Source organism: Dictyostelium purpureum (assembly GCF_000190715.1).
Source record: "Dictyostelium purpureum unplaced genomic scaffold DICPUscaffold_197, whole genome shotgun sequence".
Lineage (NCBI taxonomy): Eukaryota > Evosea > Eumycetozoa > Dictyosteliales > Dictyosteliaceae > Dictyostelium > Dictyostelium purpureum.
Genome location: NW_003519533.1, coordinates 10,763 through 26,807, shown reverse-complemented (window position 1 = coordinate 26,807; position 16,045 = coordinate 10,763). Strand labels below are relative to the sequence as shown.

The window sequence follows — 16,045 nt, the reverse complement described above, 5'->3', positions numbered from 1 at the left end:
AAAAAGTGTGGTTTCAAATAAATTCTAAAAAAAGAATTGTGAACATATAAATTTTAGGATAAAATAAAAATAAAAATTTTATTTTTAGTTTTTTAAAAAAGAATATTATTTTTCTAAATTATTTATTTTATATTCAAAAAAAAAATTTATAAAATTATAAATTAGTTATTATTGATATTATTATTATTATTATCAATAATATTATAGGATTTTGATAATGATTGAATTTCAAATAATAGTTGTTTGGTTACTATTGAAATATCATCATCATCATTGTTTGAAAGATGATTTAAATTATTATCGGAAAATAGTTTAAATGTTTGAATTGAAAATAATGATGATCCATCATCATTATCAGAGACAACAACTTGGCCATTGAAATTAAAGTAAAATTCTTTGACAACCTGACAGGAATATTCCCTTTGAATTAAATCTTTGAGTTGAACAGGTTGAGAGTTGTGAAATACCATTAGCTGATAGGTTATTTTCTGTAATAGTTGGTCATCTTGGATACCATTATTTCTAAAATATAAACTATTATTTGATATATAGGTTTCTAATAGTTTTTTTTGATGGATATAGCTAAACTCAAACATAACTCTAAATGATACATATAGATTGAATAAAATATCGGATGTAATCGATTGTTCATCGGTATCATCAAAACCATTATTATTATTTAGTTTAATTAACAGTTTAAATTCTCTAATTGCATTCATTTTAATTGTATCGATTTTGATATTAAAGTTGGTGGAGTTTAATAAATCTTTCATTAAATTCAATGATGATGCATATTGTGGGTACAGGTAAATCATTTGATTAATTGATTCATGTAGTCCATTTGTATCGCTTATCGATTGAAATATTTGCTTTAATATGTTTTGATTGTTGCTGTTGTTGGTTATATCGGGTTGTTGAAAAGATGTTGGTAATGGTTGATCCTCTTCATTATCTTGATGGTCTTGGTTTTGGTGTTGCATTTTTAAGTTATTGATATCTTCTTGTAGTTTTCTAATTTCCTCTAAAAGCTTTTCGTTCTCTTCTCTTGTTGCCGAAATCTTTGAGGGGGAAATTTGTTGCTCAACGCAAACATTATTACTACAAACTGAATCGGTTTGTTTGTCGGGTATAAAATGATTACCAGAGCCATCATTTTCATTGCTAACTTTATCTTTAGTTTCGGTAAAGTATTGGCCGTTTGTTTCATTCATTAATAAATTTAAAGTTTGGTTGCTAAACAATTTATAATAACTTGAAATTGGTTCTCCACCAAATTTAAATTCTCTAGAGGTAAGTTGCTTGGTGCTATCCAAACTATAATGGAATTCAGCATCGAAAATTGGAGAGTTGAATAACGTACCGTTTAACAACTGAACAACTTCATTACCAGTGTCTTGGTAATGCATCTTAGTTAAATCATGTAATATCTTAATTGCTAAGTTATAAGTTTCAGGTGATGCTGATGAATCGATGTTGTCTAAACGTTCTTTAATTTGAATTCTTTGGTAGAAATTATTATACTCGACCAAGACTCTGAATGACATAAACAACTTAAAGATCGGTTTAAATTCCATTATACTGTTTGAATCTTTGCCATTGGACTTTAAATGATGGGTTAGTTGTTCCTCGATATTTCTTTTAACAATATCGACTCTTTCTTTTAACCCCCTAAAATAATCTTTATCGTATATAAAATTCTCTCTTATATCTAATAAACTACCACGGTATTTAACATATTTAGTTCTCATTTCCATTAGAGCTGAAAATATTTTTTCCTCATCACCAAAGTTTGAATAATCAAATATAAACTTTAATATTACGCCGACAACATCAACCATAGAATTGTTTGTGGAACAATTTGATTTATTCTTTAGTTGTTGGTGTTGATGTTGATCTTGATCTTGATGATCTTGATGATCTTGATGATTTTGATGTTGATCTTGGTTTTGGTTTTGAATTTGATATTGATGTTGATTTAGAAGTGGAGGTGATGGTATAGAGGATGGGGTATATTGTGGTTGGAGTAGTGGTGATGATACAATAGACGCATAGGAATTTCCTGATGATTTTGGTTGTGGGTGCTCGTCTTCATTTAATTTTTTACTATTATTATTATTATTATTATAAGATTGATTACTTTCACTTTTTATATTTGATTTAATTGCGCTAGTATCATAAACTGTATTTATAATTTCGTTTAGTAATTCTTTGATAATATTTGATAAATCTTCTACTGTTGATAATTTAAAGTATGGAATTGGGATTTGCTTTTTACCATTTAATGAAAATTCGAATGGTTTGAGGATATCTTTGGTATGGCCATCATAATCTTTCTTTATAATATCGTTGAATTCAAACGATAAACTATTGTGGAAACTATCTAGTTGAATTAAAAGCTTTGATAGTAATTGTTTTTTATCAATTTTATCTCCAATGAGTTCTTTTAAACATTTTCGTTGGTAAGCATGATTAAATTCTAAGAGTAACCTAAAAGATGAATATAAAGGATGCAATATTGATAGCTTTGGTTTTATATCAAAAGATAGGGTTGAGGTCACTGATAATGGTTTCTTTAAGACCTCGATAATAGATTCTATTTCTTTCTGATTTGATGCAACAGTTTCTTTGATGACTATAAGACTGTTGATATATTTGGGAAATAGCCTCATCATTTCATTGATTTGAAAGTTGATAGAGTTTTGATCCAAAGACTTAAAAATTGTTTTTAATATACCAATCTTCAAGCCATGAATATATTCTTGAGCCTGCTTGAAAAAGTATAATATAAATGTTGTAATTGGTTCATTTGAGAACTCCATTAATTTGAGAGTAACTTTTTTACCATCGATCAAAGTATATGTTGACTCTTGATAAAAGTATTTTTCTAATTGAAGTCTATCTACGAGTAAGTGTTCAAATTTGTATAGGTCCATAGTAGCATTTTGGTGAAGTCCTTTTAATCTTTCTACAATTTCGTGGATAGCCTCGGGGCTTGATTTAATTTGTTCTAAACTTTCTCTTAATTGAAATTTCTGATTAAAATGAGCGTATTCTATAATAAAATGATACAATGATATTCTATTTAATAATTCATTATAAATGAGTGGTCTGCTAGTATCATCTCGAATGGATCTAATATTTGGCATAACTTCATCTATATCTTTTTGAATCTTTTGTCTAATTAATTGGGATCTCTTTAATAAATCATAAAAGTCTCCTTTACAATTTTTATTTAAAGCCTGATCTTTGATTGACTTTATATCAACGCTATACTTTGGATATTGCTTTTTTAAATTAAACAGAGTAGAAAAAAAATCTTCATTCTTGTTAAAATTTGAATAGTCAAAGAGTTGTTTAAAAAGATTTAATAATGAATCATTTCTGTTTATAAAATAAAATAAATTTAATTAGTATTATAAATATTTCTGAATTAGGTTTAATACAATTACTTACTCTTTCAATGAGTTTAAATTATTAATTTTCGATTTACTATTGCTGTATTTCTTACTATATTTGATTGAGTTTGATAGAGTTTGAATTTCGTTAAATATTGAATGAATTACAGTTGAAATATCTCCTTCGGTGGGAGATAGTTTAAAAAGTGGTATTGTAACTTGTTCGTTGTCATTTGATTGGTCAAGTTTGAATTGATACTCCTTGGCCATATCAAATTTGCTATAGTCTCTATTTACCAAATCATAAAAAAATAATGGAATTTTATTATGGAATGTTGAGAGATCATTAAATAATTTTGATATTGTGACACCTTGAATCTTATCGCGCTGAGTATGACTATTAATAAAATCTCTTAAGCACCTTCTTTGATGCATCCAGCTAAACTCCACCAATAGCCTAAATGTTATATATTTATTGAATAATATTTGATCAAGGTAGCCCATCTCTTCTTGAATATCTTTGAGTGCGTTCTTTCTAATGATTTCAATTTTTACGTCTAATCCCTTGTTACCCTCATTACCCAACACTATATCTTTTGCAAATACTAAACTATTATTAAACTGTGGATATAATTCTATCATTTCATTTAATGTATTGGTTATTTTAATCACTTCTGGTGATTCAAAAACTTGATTTAAAATTTCTATAATTAAATTATTATTTTTGTTATTATTATTGTTGCAACTATTACTATTGATCGGAATACTATTATTGATTGAAGAATTGGTATTTAATGAGTTGGATAATGATATGGAATTTTGCTCTATATAGTTTTGATCTTCATCATCTTCGTCATCTTCACATTCGTTATAAAAATTATTTATTCTTTCTTCATAATATTTACTATCATCCTCATCTTCTTCATCGCTACCAAAAGTGAGATATTTGTGATCAAATGAATATGTTTGTTGTTCACAAATATTTTTAACAATAAATGGAGGTGATTTAACTTTATTATTATTGCTATTGTTATTATTAATATTAATATGGTTATTATTAAAATTACTACTATTATATGGATGTTTTTTATTTTTTTTATAAATTTGTATTAACTGATAAACTTGATTAAATTGATTTTGAATAATATCAGATATATCTTCTTGTGGCAATTTAAAAGTTGGGATAGTGATTTGCTGACTATTTAAAGTAAAGGTAAAATTTCTTGAGATTCTTTGAAACTTATTTGAACTGTAGTCTCTTTTCACTAAATCATAAATATACATTGGAAATGAATTATGAAAGATACTTAAATCATTCATACGTTTGGATTGAATTGATGGTATTTGTGCTCTGTGATCTGGCTGTTCTCTAAGTTGTTTACGCTGATACATAAAACTAAACTCTACCATAACTCGAAGTTGAATATATTTGTTAAATAAATCACTCTTGATAATTGATTTCTTGTCTTTTAGTTCCGTCTCTTCTTTAATATACTTTATAGCATTTCTTTTTATAGTTTCAATCTTGATAGATGTTGCTTTTAGTCCCTCTTTGCTATTCATTAGGTCTTTTATTTGAGTCAATTCATTTTTCAAATTTGAATTCACTTTGATCATTTGATTAACCGAGTTTACAATATCATTAATTTCTGGTGATTTAAATATAAACTTAATAATACTATTATTGTCAACATCACTTAAAGTTGAGTTTGAGGTTGAAGTTGAAGTTGAAGTGAATGTTGTTGAGGCAATTAAAGGAGAGAGGGTTGGTGATTGTTGTTGGTTATTATTATTATTATTATTATTATTTTGTGCTGGTGTTAACTGTTCACGACATTGTAGTTGTGGTAATGGTTTGATATTATCTTTTATATATTGTTTAAACTCAATGATTGAGGATAAAATTTCACTTGAAATATTTTCTTGATTACCCAATTTGAAAACCGGTATTTGAATAGATTCATCAGTTTTTGGATTTTTGAAATGAAAGTCACAAAACATTTTGGTATATCTATCAGTATAGTCACGGTACACTAGATCGTTAAAACCCAATGGAGCTGAATTATGAAAGGCACTTAAATCGTTTAGAGCTAATAATAGCGGCACTTTAGACTCTGGAAATGGCCCAAAATAATCCTTAATACATTTTCTTTGATATGAATTATTAAACTCTATCAAAACTCTAAATTTTATATATTTATTTAATAATATTATAAAGTTATTATTGTTATTGGGTGATTGGTTTTGACTATTATATGATTTTGTAAAATCATTAAAATCTTTATTTGCATTCTTTTTAATTGTATCGATCTTTTCATCAAACTTGGATCTTTCTCTGGTATCGGTTACTACTTGTTTGGCAAGTGGTAATTCTTTAAGCATTGGAAATACTTGAATCATAGTATCAATTGATTCTATAATTTTATTAATTTCTGTTGGATAATTAAATATAAAATTTATGATTCCATTATTATTATTATTATTATTGTTACTATTATTTATATATTTGTTGGTGTTTATAAAATTTAAGGTTGCCATTTTTTTTTTATTTTATTTTTTTTTACGAGTTTTACAAGAAAAAAAAAAAAAACTATTATATAAATAATATCTCTAAAGATACACTATTTATTACAATAAAATAATAAATTTTTCAAATATATAACAACCACTTGATAACACCATAAACAAAACTTAATAAATAGAAAAAAAATTAAGAAAAATAGTTTGAAAAAATTTAAGAAAAAAAAAATAAAAAATAAATTAAATTTTAAAAAATTAATTTTTTAATTAAATATTTATTTTTATATTTATTTATATTTATATTTATATTTATATTTACATTTATATTTATATTTATACTTTTATTTCTTTTAAATTATTAAAAAAAAAAAAAAAATAATAAAGAAGAAGAATTATTTAAAAAAAAAAATAAAAATAGGAACCAATACACTCTATGGGTGTTGTGAGAGTGGTTGTTGTCGTGTTATTGTGGCGTGGGTATGTGGTAGATATATATACATATATATTAAAAAATAAACAATAGAAATAATGAATAAATGCTCTAATAATAATATTATTAAAACAAATTTAATTACGACTATTTATTATTATTTTTATCCAACACTCATAAGTGAACTTTGAAAAGTGTAATTAATAAAAAAATAATAAAAAAATAAATTTAAAAAAAATAAAAATTTTTAAAAATTAAAATAATTTTTTTTCCAGCTCATTTATTCGCAAAAAAGTTTTAAAAAATAAATTATTTAATGTGATTATGATACAAGTGGTTTTAATACACAACACATATTTTAAATCATTCTGGGAATTAAAAAAAAAAAAAAAAATGATTAAAATTGTAAGAATTTAAATTTTTATAAAATTTTTTTTTTTTATAAAATTTTGATTTGTTCCAAATATAGACATTCGTTTTTTTTATTATCTTAAATATTCATTTTTATGTACTTATATATTTATCATTAATACATTTTCAACCTTTCGGGATTATGTTACAATGATTATTTTTAAAACTAACGTTTTTCATTTTAAAGTTCTCATATTGAGGTGGTATTTAAATTTTTTGATAAGTTAACCCCACACCACACCAGCACCAATTTATTTTTTTTTAATTTTTTTTTTTAATTTTTTTTTAAAATTTATATTTTTTTATTTTTTTTCAATTATTTTTTTTATTTTTTATAAAAGCATTCATATATCTTTTTTTTTTTTTTTTTGTGTATATCTAATATTTATTCATTCTGTATTTTTACCTTTTTTTTTTTTTTTTTTTTTTATTTATTTATTTTTTTCGATAAGTTTTTTTTATTCTTTCATAAATTTTTTTTTTTTTTTTATCCCGATGTCATATATTAGTAAGAATAATAGTAATAATAATATACAAGAAATAAATAAAAAAATGCAGCAGCAGCAACAACAACAGCAACAACAGATTTCAAATATATCTTCTCCAAATAGAATGTCAGTTGTATCATCACCTTCAAATTTTAGTGGAGCTAATATTTCAAAAGAGGATATACCAACAATAGTTTTAAATAAAACACCATTAGTTAAAAATAATGTAGAGTTAGATTTTTCAGCAAAGGCTAGCAAAGAGGGGATGTTTTCGTTATGGTCTAATGCATTAGAAAGAAAGAAAATAAATTATAGTAATAAAGAAATGACTATTATGATCGAGCCACCCGAAATTACAACCGATATGACAAATAGTAAATTACTACAATCTCCACCATACAATACTACCAATAATAAAAAACCAACACAAGAAGATTTATCTATTATATTCGAATTAGTACACTATTGTATATTTTATTCTCTATCAAATACAAATAATGTTAAAAGAGATATACTTTCATCGATGAATAATTATTTTTGTCAAATTATTAGGGAAAAGGGTGCATCAAATGTAAAGATTATTATAAATTCATTATTCGAAGTTTTTGGATATTATTTAGATATTGCAAGAAAAGAAGAAGAAGACGATCCATCTGCTAAAAAGTTTACATATTTAATTGGGGCACTAGAAAAGTTTATCGAAGATGGTTTAAATAAATTTAGAGATGCTTCAGAATTTTCATTAACATCTATTCAAAAGTCATTTACAACCCACTTGACTGACCAGTTCAAGAAGCAAGGTCTTACAAATAGTACAGCTTATAACGATGCATTACAAAAGTTCAATTTTATTTTATCATGTGCTGTTGAATCGGTCGAAGCCTATCAAAAATCCCAAGTTATCAAATCTTCATTCAAGTTGGATGCATATCTCGAAAAGACATTGTTTTTAAAGTCCAAAGCTTTATCATCTAAAGAGTATCTTTTAGCACAGCTTAGAGCACGTAAACACACTCTCGACCATCATCCATATTATAACAAAGAAAACTTTTTAAAGCAAGATAATTTCTATTATTGGCGTAAACAAGAGGAAGCAACCATTGTAAAACTATCACAGCAAATGCTGCCAAGAGAAGAGTACTTAAAAAGTCAATGGGGTATTAAGGTTAATAATAAAAGCGATCCAATTGGTGTACTTGCAATTAAAGTCGTATCGGCACGTGAATTGTTTCAAAAAGAGGAGGGAAAGCCAGAGTCATATTTAGAAATCCAATTTGGCAGAGATAAGAAAAGAACAAAAAAAGTATCAGGTTTAAACCCAGTCTGGAAGGAACACTATGCATTTCAAATCAGCAAAGGTCAATTGAACGACGAAATCGAATTTACAATTTGGGATAATCGTACAATTAAAACAAGCTCTGATAAAATTCATTTCCTTGGTAAATACAAATTCACAGTTAAAGAGTTAATGCTTCATTTAAAGAGAGAGGTAAACTGGTACCCATTACAAAAAAGAACATCAAGAAGCAGAATCAGTGGTGATATTAAATTACAGTTCCATTATTTACCTTTCCCAGACCCAACCCAACCAATCATAAACGATGACTATGTAAATTATTTAGAAATTTTATTAGATAAATTAATTGAAACCGATACCCTTGTTTCAATACAGCAACAACAGCAACTAGAAAAACAATTGCAACAAGAAAGCGGAAATGATTCACTAGCAGGTTCAAAAGTTTCACCATCTGGTTCTGGACAGGGTGGGGTAGTGTCACCACTATTAAGTAGCAAGAAGAAGGTTATATTATCACAGCAATCCAATCTATTGTTAAAAGAGTTTTGTGAACGTTATGGTATTATGGATCATACTTTAAAACTATTCATAATGAAAAGATTAGTGCACTCCACCATCAAGTATCATTCACTAGAGTACATTCCCGAAATTAGAACCATCTTAAAAAATACCTTAGAAATTAAATTTGGTGATTTTGGTCTCACCAAAAATGAAGATGAAATTTTAGTAGAAAGTGTAACTTTACTATCAAATGCTTGCAAAACCTGGCTATTACATTTCCATGCTGTATTTCCCCAAAATTTACCAAGTGGGTCTTTAAGAATGCTCATCGATATTTATTATTTGCTAAGAAATTCAGAGTTATCCCAACTACCACCCCTACCAGAGCTTATTAGGGAATGTTATCTAATTAGATATAGATACTCAATTAATTTATCTCAAGATTTAGGTAAATCAAATGTAATTTTACCAACTCGTATAAATAAATCATCAAATAGTCAACACTCACCAAATCAACAACAATCATCAACACCACCACAACAACAAAGCAAAGCTTCATTATTAGTTAAAGTTTGTGATTTATTATTATATAATTTAGATATAGATCAAAAGTATTTTAGTAGAGATTTTCCAAATGATACACCAATCTTAATTATTTCAATTCAGATATTTACCGAGCAATTATCAAAAGAGGTCGATGAACTCACAGAAAAAGGTGCAAATAGTTTAGAAGAGTTACAAGAGTTTTTTGAACTTTATTTAAAACTTAAAGAAACAATGACCAAGTTTAAAGAAATTTATCCAAAATTAGAACTAGTACCAATCCCAGTATTATTCAAACAAGTCATTTTACAGTGGACTTTAGTTTGTGCTGATCAATTAAAGAATCATATCGATAGAATTTGCGCAGCTGAAAAATGGAACCCAGTATCACACGACACTTTACACTCTGCATCTGTAGGCGAAGTAATTTTAGGTTGTTACCATGCATTGGATGTTATTAAAAGCTTACGTTGGGAGGATCTCCAAAAAGATCATAAAGACGGTGAACATACACTCTTTGAGGTTATGGGCAACTTTACTATGGTCATTTCAGAATCTATCATTTACTATACCAAGGTCATTAGAGATATAAGTTTAAATTCATTAGATCAAGCTGCTAACGATATTTTTCAATTATCAGAATCGTACTCTTCAAACTTAGAAAAAACAATTCAAACTGTATCATTACGTTTCAATAACATACAAGCAACAATAGGTCATGCCGAAGATTTAATACAAGTATTATTAAGAATCATGTCATCGTATCGCCTTTCACCATCAATTGTAAATAATATGGCAACCAACACATATTTAGCAATTAATAATAATGTATTAACATTGGTAGATAGAATTTATGAAAGAGTAAGTTAAATTATTATTTTTTTTTTTTTATATTTTTTAATCATACTAATAATATTTTTTTAAAAAGTTATCTCCAATTATTCAAGGTGAAATTTATAAAATTGTAGGTCTAGCTTTAGATAAAAATAAAAATTTAGTTATAGATTTCTTTCAAAAGATCGAAAAGAATTTTGATCAACTTGCGCTTCAATTCAATGGAGGTGATAATATACCCATTAATGTTAGATTAGAGCCTTTATTAAATTATATTACTTCAAAATTACAAATATTTTCAAAATATCTTTACTATCCATTAACAAAGCAATTATTAAAACGTTGTTGGGCTGGTATTATAAATGTAATGTATACTAGCTCTATTTAATTAAAATTTTAAATATAATATTAATTTTTTATTTATTATTTTTATAGGCAATGGATGAAATTATTTTCCCATCAAATAAAAAACTAGATTTAACATCAGAACAATTGGATATCATTGAAGGTATGATTAAAGCATTTAGCGAGTTTTTTTATGTAGATGGTGAAGGTTTAACTCAAAAGCAATTGGATAAACAATCAGAAAGATTTATGATTATTGTATTGGCCTATAGAGAAGCAATTAATAGTGGTGTACGTGATTTTGACCCATTAGGTTTAAAGAATGCTTTAAAAAATATAAATTTTAAGAATTTAAAACCAGATTTAACCTATCTCAAGAAACTAAACATAAACCTAAAGGGTATTCCAAAACAACTTGATGTTTTTTCTTTAATTAAAAGATCAATAGATAAACGTCAAGAAGAAAAAAAGAAAAGAGAAGAAAATCGTAATAAAAAACTTTAAATAAAAAACGTAGTTTCCTTTTTTTTTTTTTTAATTCATATATTTTATTGTCTACAAGATTTCTATTTATTTGGATTTGAGATGATATTATAATTTATTAATTGAATCCCAATTTGTTTTTGGTTTACAATTGTCTGTGACTAGTCTGAGTTAACAGTTGGTTTATCATATGGGCCTATCGGTTTTACCTAAAAAGAAAATAGGAGAGTTAAAATCTTAATGAAGAAAATTCGAAATTTTAAAAGGGATAAATACATGATTATTTTGAACTCCAAAAATATTAATAGTATACTTATCAATAACTAAACTTTTCTTTTCTAAAATTTTAGATGCAATAATTTCGGATTCAAATTTTAAAAAAATCCAATTACATTTTGATTGATATGGGTAACGTATATCAATTACTTTTCCGAATTTAGAAACTCCTTCGACAATGATTTTAGCTTTCTCCTGTGGAAATCCAAAAAAAATTAACCATTTTTCATCATTTACCTCTAAGTTAATTTTATTATAGATGTCTTTAAATTTTTTGTTTTTATCAATACCAATGCTATTGCTGTTGATGATGATCCTTTTGTTACGGCCAGTTTTGATGATAAGAATTTTGTCAAATATGTGTAATAACAAAAAGATGATGAATAAAAAAAAACAAAATAAAATAATTAAGTACATTTTTATATGGTTGGGTGTTTATTTTATTTATGGTTGAGGTAGTTTTTATTTTTTATAAAATATTATTTATTTTTTAAGAAATATAATAATCAATATATAAATAAAAAAGTATTGTAGAAAAAATAAAATAAATAGGGAAAATGTAAAAAAATATAAAAAATTTTATTATAACATTAAAAATTAAAAATTAAAATTTAAAAAAAAATTAAAAAAAAAGTTTTTTCACAAAAGGAGAATTGTTGAAATTATGTGAAAAAAAATACCATTGTTAAAACACTTTTAAAATTTTTTTTAAAAAACTTTCATTCTGAACTTTATTTTCCCAAAATTTTGAACTTGCCCCATTAAAAATTCTCATTTAAATATCAATTTTAAAAAATAAAATAAATTTATTAAATTTGTGTGAAATTATTATAATTCAAAAAAATAGGTTTGAATTATCAAAAAAAAAATCATGATTTTCTGCAAATTTTTTTTTTTCAATAATTTAATAAAATTTTTAAAAAAATATAAATTTAAAAAAAAAAATTTTCTTTTCATTTTTTATTTATAATATCAAATATTTTATCCAACTTTATAAAATGAATGTTTTAGCACAATACCAATTACAAAATAACAACAATGAAAATAATATAGAAATCAATATCCCAGAGCTTCAAGAAACTCTTGCAGAGTTAATGGGAGAATTAACCAAAAATGATGAAATCCAAATGGTTCAAAATTGGAGTCAAAATCTTTCAGATATTTCAAATTTAGCAAAGGTTATATTAAAAAATTATTGTGATGAAAATGGAAACGCTCATATAATTCATACAAAAGAAACCTATAAACAAATTATAGATTTTAAAACTAAATTTCAAACTTTATCATATATGTTCACTCAATACTCAAATCAAACTCATAATGTAATTCAATGGAATAAGAGAGGAAATGCCACCATTGAAAGAGCCGATGAAGTATTCAATAGAGTTATTGTCTCATTAGCTGAAGAAGTTACATCCGCTTTAGCCTTTTTATTAACTTTAGAATCAATGTGCACTGCCAATCTAAATTAAACAGATAAAAACAAAAAAAAATAAAATAGTTATAACTAGTGTAATACTGTAGGTTTTATAAATTACATATTTAAAAGTTTTTGTGAGCAGTTAAAATTTTTTTTTATTTAATTTTTTTTTTTTTTCCTTGTAAATAATTTAAATATTATAAAGTGATAAAGATAATTTTGGATCCAATATATTTTCTAATTTATGTGAACCAGTTCTTAATTTGAATTCGATTAAATAAAATTCAGATAAAATATTTTTGAAAGTTTCAATTTTAATACCGGCTGAGGAACTTTTGTCTTCGAATAAATCTTTAACTTCCATAATCTTTTTTGAATTTCTTTGTCTAAAACCTTTAGAAATGTTGATTGATAAATCTTTGAAATTAAATCCTAAATAATACTTAAAGAATTGATAAAACAATTGATCTATTGATAGTTTATTATCTGATGATTTAAATTTGAGAGTTTTATAATCATAATATTGAATTAGGATACCTTCAATATTAATATTTGTTTTGAGATTTGAGGTAGGTTCGAGAATTGATTTATTTGGAGATTGAAGATTTGGTAAGATTGGGGGATTTACACCATTTTGTAAGAAATTAATGACCATTAAAACTAAACAGAATGAAGAGAAGGTACCTTGAGAGGCATCTTTGATATTTTTTTGTGTGGCCCAATGCTTAACTAATAATATTAAATCACGACATCTTGAATCCAAATCTGCATATTCCTTAACTAATATTGATTTATAAATTGACAATCTATTATTGAAACACATATCAAATTGAATTTCTGTAGTCTTTTCGTTGAATCTAATAATTGGTACTTTTGCTCTTTTTCTAATTTCTACAATAGTGTAATTCTGTGCCTTCTTTAAATAACTATTTACCTGAGATAATAAGCTTTTATCTTCTTTTTGACTTGAAGAAAAGCAAACATCTAAATCGCTTTCATTTAATGATATACCAGAAAAAAAGGATCCATATAGATCGAGACTAGCAGTTGCAAAACCATCCTTCAATGTACTTTTTAATTTATCAAAGCTATTCTTTTTAAGTTGATTTGATTTGTCGCATTCTTTTAATTGAACTAATAAGTCTTGGATTGGTTTTTGATAATTTGAAGAAAACTTTGAATACGATAATAATTGATTTCTTTGTTCAACAGAAAGTTGTGCTAATTTTTTGGTTAACGATTTTAATTGTTTTTTAATTTCTATTTTTTGTTTGATTGTTTCTTTTGAATTTGATCTCGATGTGTATAATTGATTTAATAAATCTGAATAATTAGATACCATTATATCAAGTGTATTCATATCTGAAATATTTAATGATTCCATTGATTTAACAATATCATCGTCCTCCAAGTCTTCAGATTCTTCAGATTCCTCAGAATCTTCATCTTCACTATCTTCATCATCTATTAAACCTTCGTCGTCTTCTTTATTGATAAAAGCTTTTTCATCAAATTCAATTTCTTCATCACTTACGTCAAAGTCTGTAATTAATCCATCTGGATGTAGTTTATCGAATTCTGATGCTGACAACTGAAGTTTTTCTATATCTTTGGATGTTATTGAATTTAATCCACCAATTGATTCAATATATTTAAGGTATGGACCCCAAGTACGATCTTTTCGAAGAAGATTTCTATTACCAATAATGAATAGCCCATATTTGGCACGAGTGATACCAACGTTGATTCTTCTTCTATCACTCAAGAAACCAATCCTTTCATTTCTAACACAAGAGAAAATGATAATATCTTTTTCTGCGCCTTGGAAACCATCAATTGTATTAATTTCTATATCCATTCGTTCATTAAAATGTTTTTTAGCTATATCAATTTCTTTTCTTTGCAATTTGTAAGGTGTAACAATACCAAATGTTGAATTTTTTAAACTTGGATAATCTTGAACAATCTTTTTGATAAATACAAATACCATTTTAATCTCTAAACTATTTTTGATAGATCTTGCACCCTTTTCTTCCTTACTATCAGTAATATCGTAAAAAGCGAGTGGACCATACTTTTTATCCTTATAAAAATCAAGATTATACTCTTTAACATTACCACCATCCTTTAACTCTTTGGAATAGAACGATGTTGATGGGAATTTTGATATTTTCGGATTCATACGATATTGAACATTCAACATTTGAACACCAATAACTTTTGATAATCTTTCGAATAATGAAAGATGGAAGTTACATTCGACTGAAATTTGAGAGAAAATGGTTGGTGGTAATTGAACTGGATCACCAACTAGAATTAATTTCTTTATTGTTTTACTAGTTGTCAATGGTATAATGGTTGATGATTCGCAGGATTGTGTTGATTCATCTACAATTACAATATCTGGTTTATAAAATCTCTTTCTTATTTCTGAACCACTGCCTGATAAGGTCGAAAAACAAATATTAGATCTCTTTAAAATCTCCACTCTACTATGTACTGACTCTTTGTAAATACAAATTGGATGGATATCTTTTGCAATATTTTCTAATTTACCAATTCTTGAAATAGTTGGCAAGCACGGTTGAGCATTCTTATCTAATAACTTCTTTTTAATAAACCTTCTTGCAATTTCATCTACAGCAGCATGAGATGGAGCACAAATTAAAATTTTGTATCTTGGATTACAGGCTAGCAACATTGAAACCAAAGTATGAATTGTGTGGGTTTTACCGGTACCCGGTGGACCTTGAATCAAGTTAACACCGCCTGAATGTAAAGATTCTTGAATTGCTTCTTTTTGTGACTCATTCAGTTCTGAATTGTAATGTCGTTCTAAATTTGAAGGAACAACTAATTTATTACCAGATAGTTTTTGATTCTTTTCTAGTGTTGGTGAAAATATAAAATCACAAAGTGGACTTTTATGAATTCCACTAATTGCGTCTAATTCTCTTTGGAAGGAGATTGTATTTGAAATCTTTAAAAAGTAAATCATAGAGTTGTGTGGTTTTGAACTATTTAAATAGCCATAGATTTCATCAATGAATGGTTGAGTGTATTTTGATACAAAAAATTCGACCGTAATTTTTTGAGGGCTGT

At 25.9% G+C, this 16,045-nt stretch overlaps 4 protein-coding genes across 4 annotated transcripts; 2 read left to right on the top strand and 2 right to left on the bottom strand.

Annotated features, from left to right (window-relative positions):
- Positions 1-55: 55 nt before the first annotated feature.
- On the bottom strand, positions 56-5,933 carry DICPUDRAFT_98522 (uncharacterized protein; the record flags this gene model as incomplete). The annotated part of the gene is made up of 2 exons (XM_003289859.1): positions 56-3,381; positions 3,454-5,933. 2 exons carry the CDS (start codon positions 5,931-5,933, stop codon positions 162-164), a joined length of 5,700 nt encoding a protein of 1,899 aa, XP_003289907.1. The 3' UTR covers positions 56-161.
- A 1,375-nt stretch (positions 5,934-7,308) lies between these two features.
- On the top strand, positions 7,309-11,268 carry DICPUDRAFT_154370 (uncharacterized protein; the record flags this gene model as incomplete). The annotated part of the gene is made up of 3 exons (XM_003289866.1): positions 7,309-10,446; positions 10,514-10,783; positions 10,855-11,268. The coding sequence occupies 3 exons, from the start codon at positions 7,309-7,311 to the stop codon at positions 11,266-11,268; spliced, it is 3,822 nt and encodes a 1,273-aa protein (XP_003289914.1).
- A 1,253-nt stretch (positions 11,269-12,521) lies between these two features.
- Positions 12,522-12,995, top strand: DICPUDRAFT_154369 (uncharacterized protein; the record flags this gene model as incomplete). The annotated part of the gene is made up of 1 exon (XM_003289865.1): positions 12,522-12,995. The coding sequence occupies one exon, from the start codon at positions 12,522-12,524 to the stop codon at positions 12,993-12,995; it is 474 nt and encodes a 157-aa protein (XP_003289913.1).
- A 555-nt stretch (positions 12,996-13,550) lies between these two features.
- On the bottom strand, positions 13,551-13,820 carry DICPUDRAFT_23747 (uncharacterized protein; the record flags this gene model as incomplete). Its single annotated transcript, XM_003289858.1, has 1 exon — positions 13,551-13,820. A coding segment is annotated over one exon (270 nt), but the record flags the coding sequence as incomplete, so codon positions are not given.
- Positions 13,821-16,045: the final 2,225 nt, after the last annotated feature.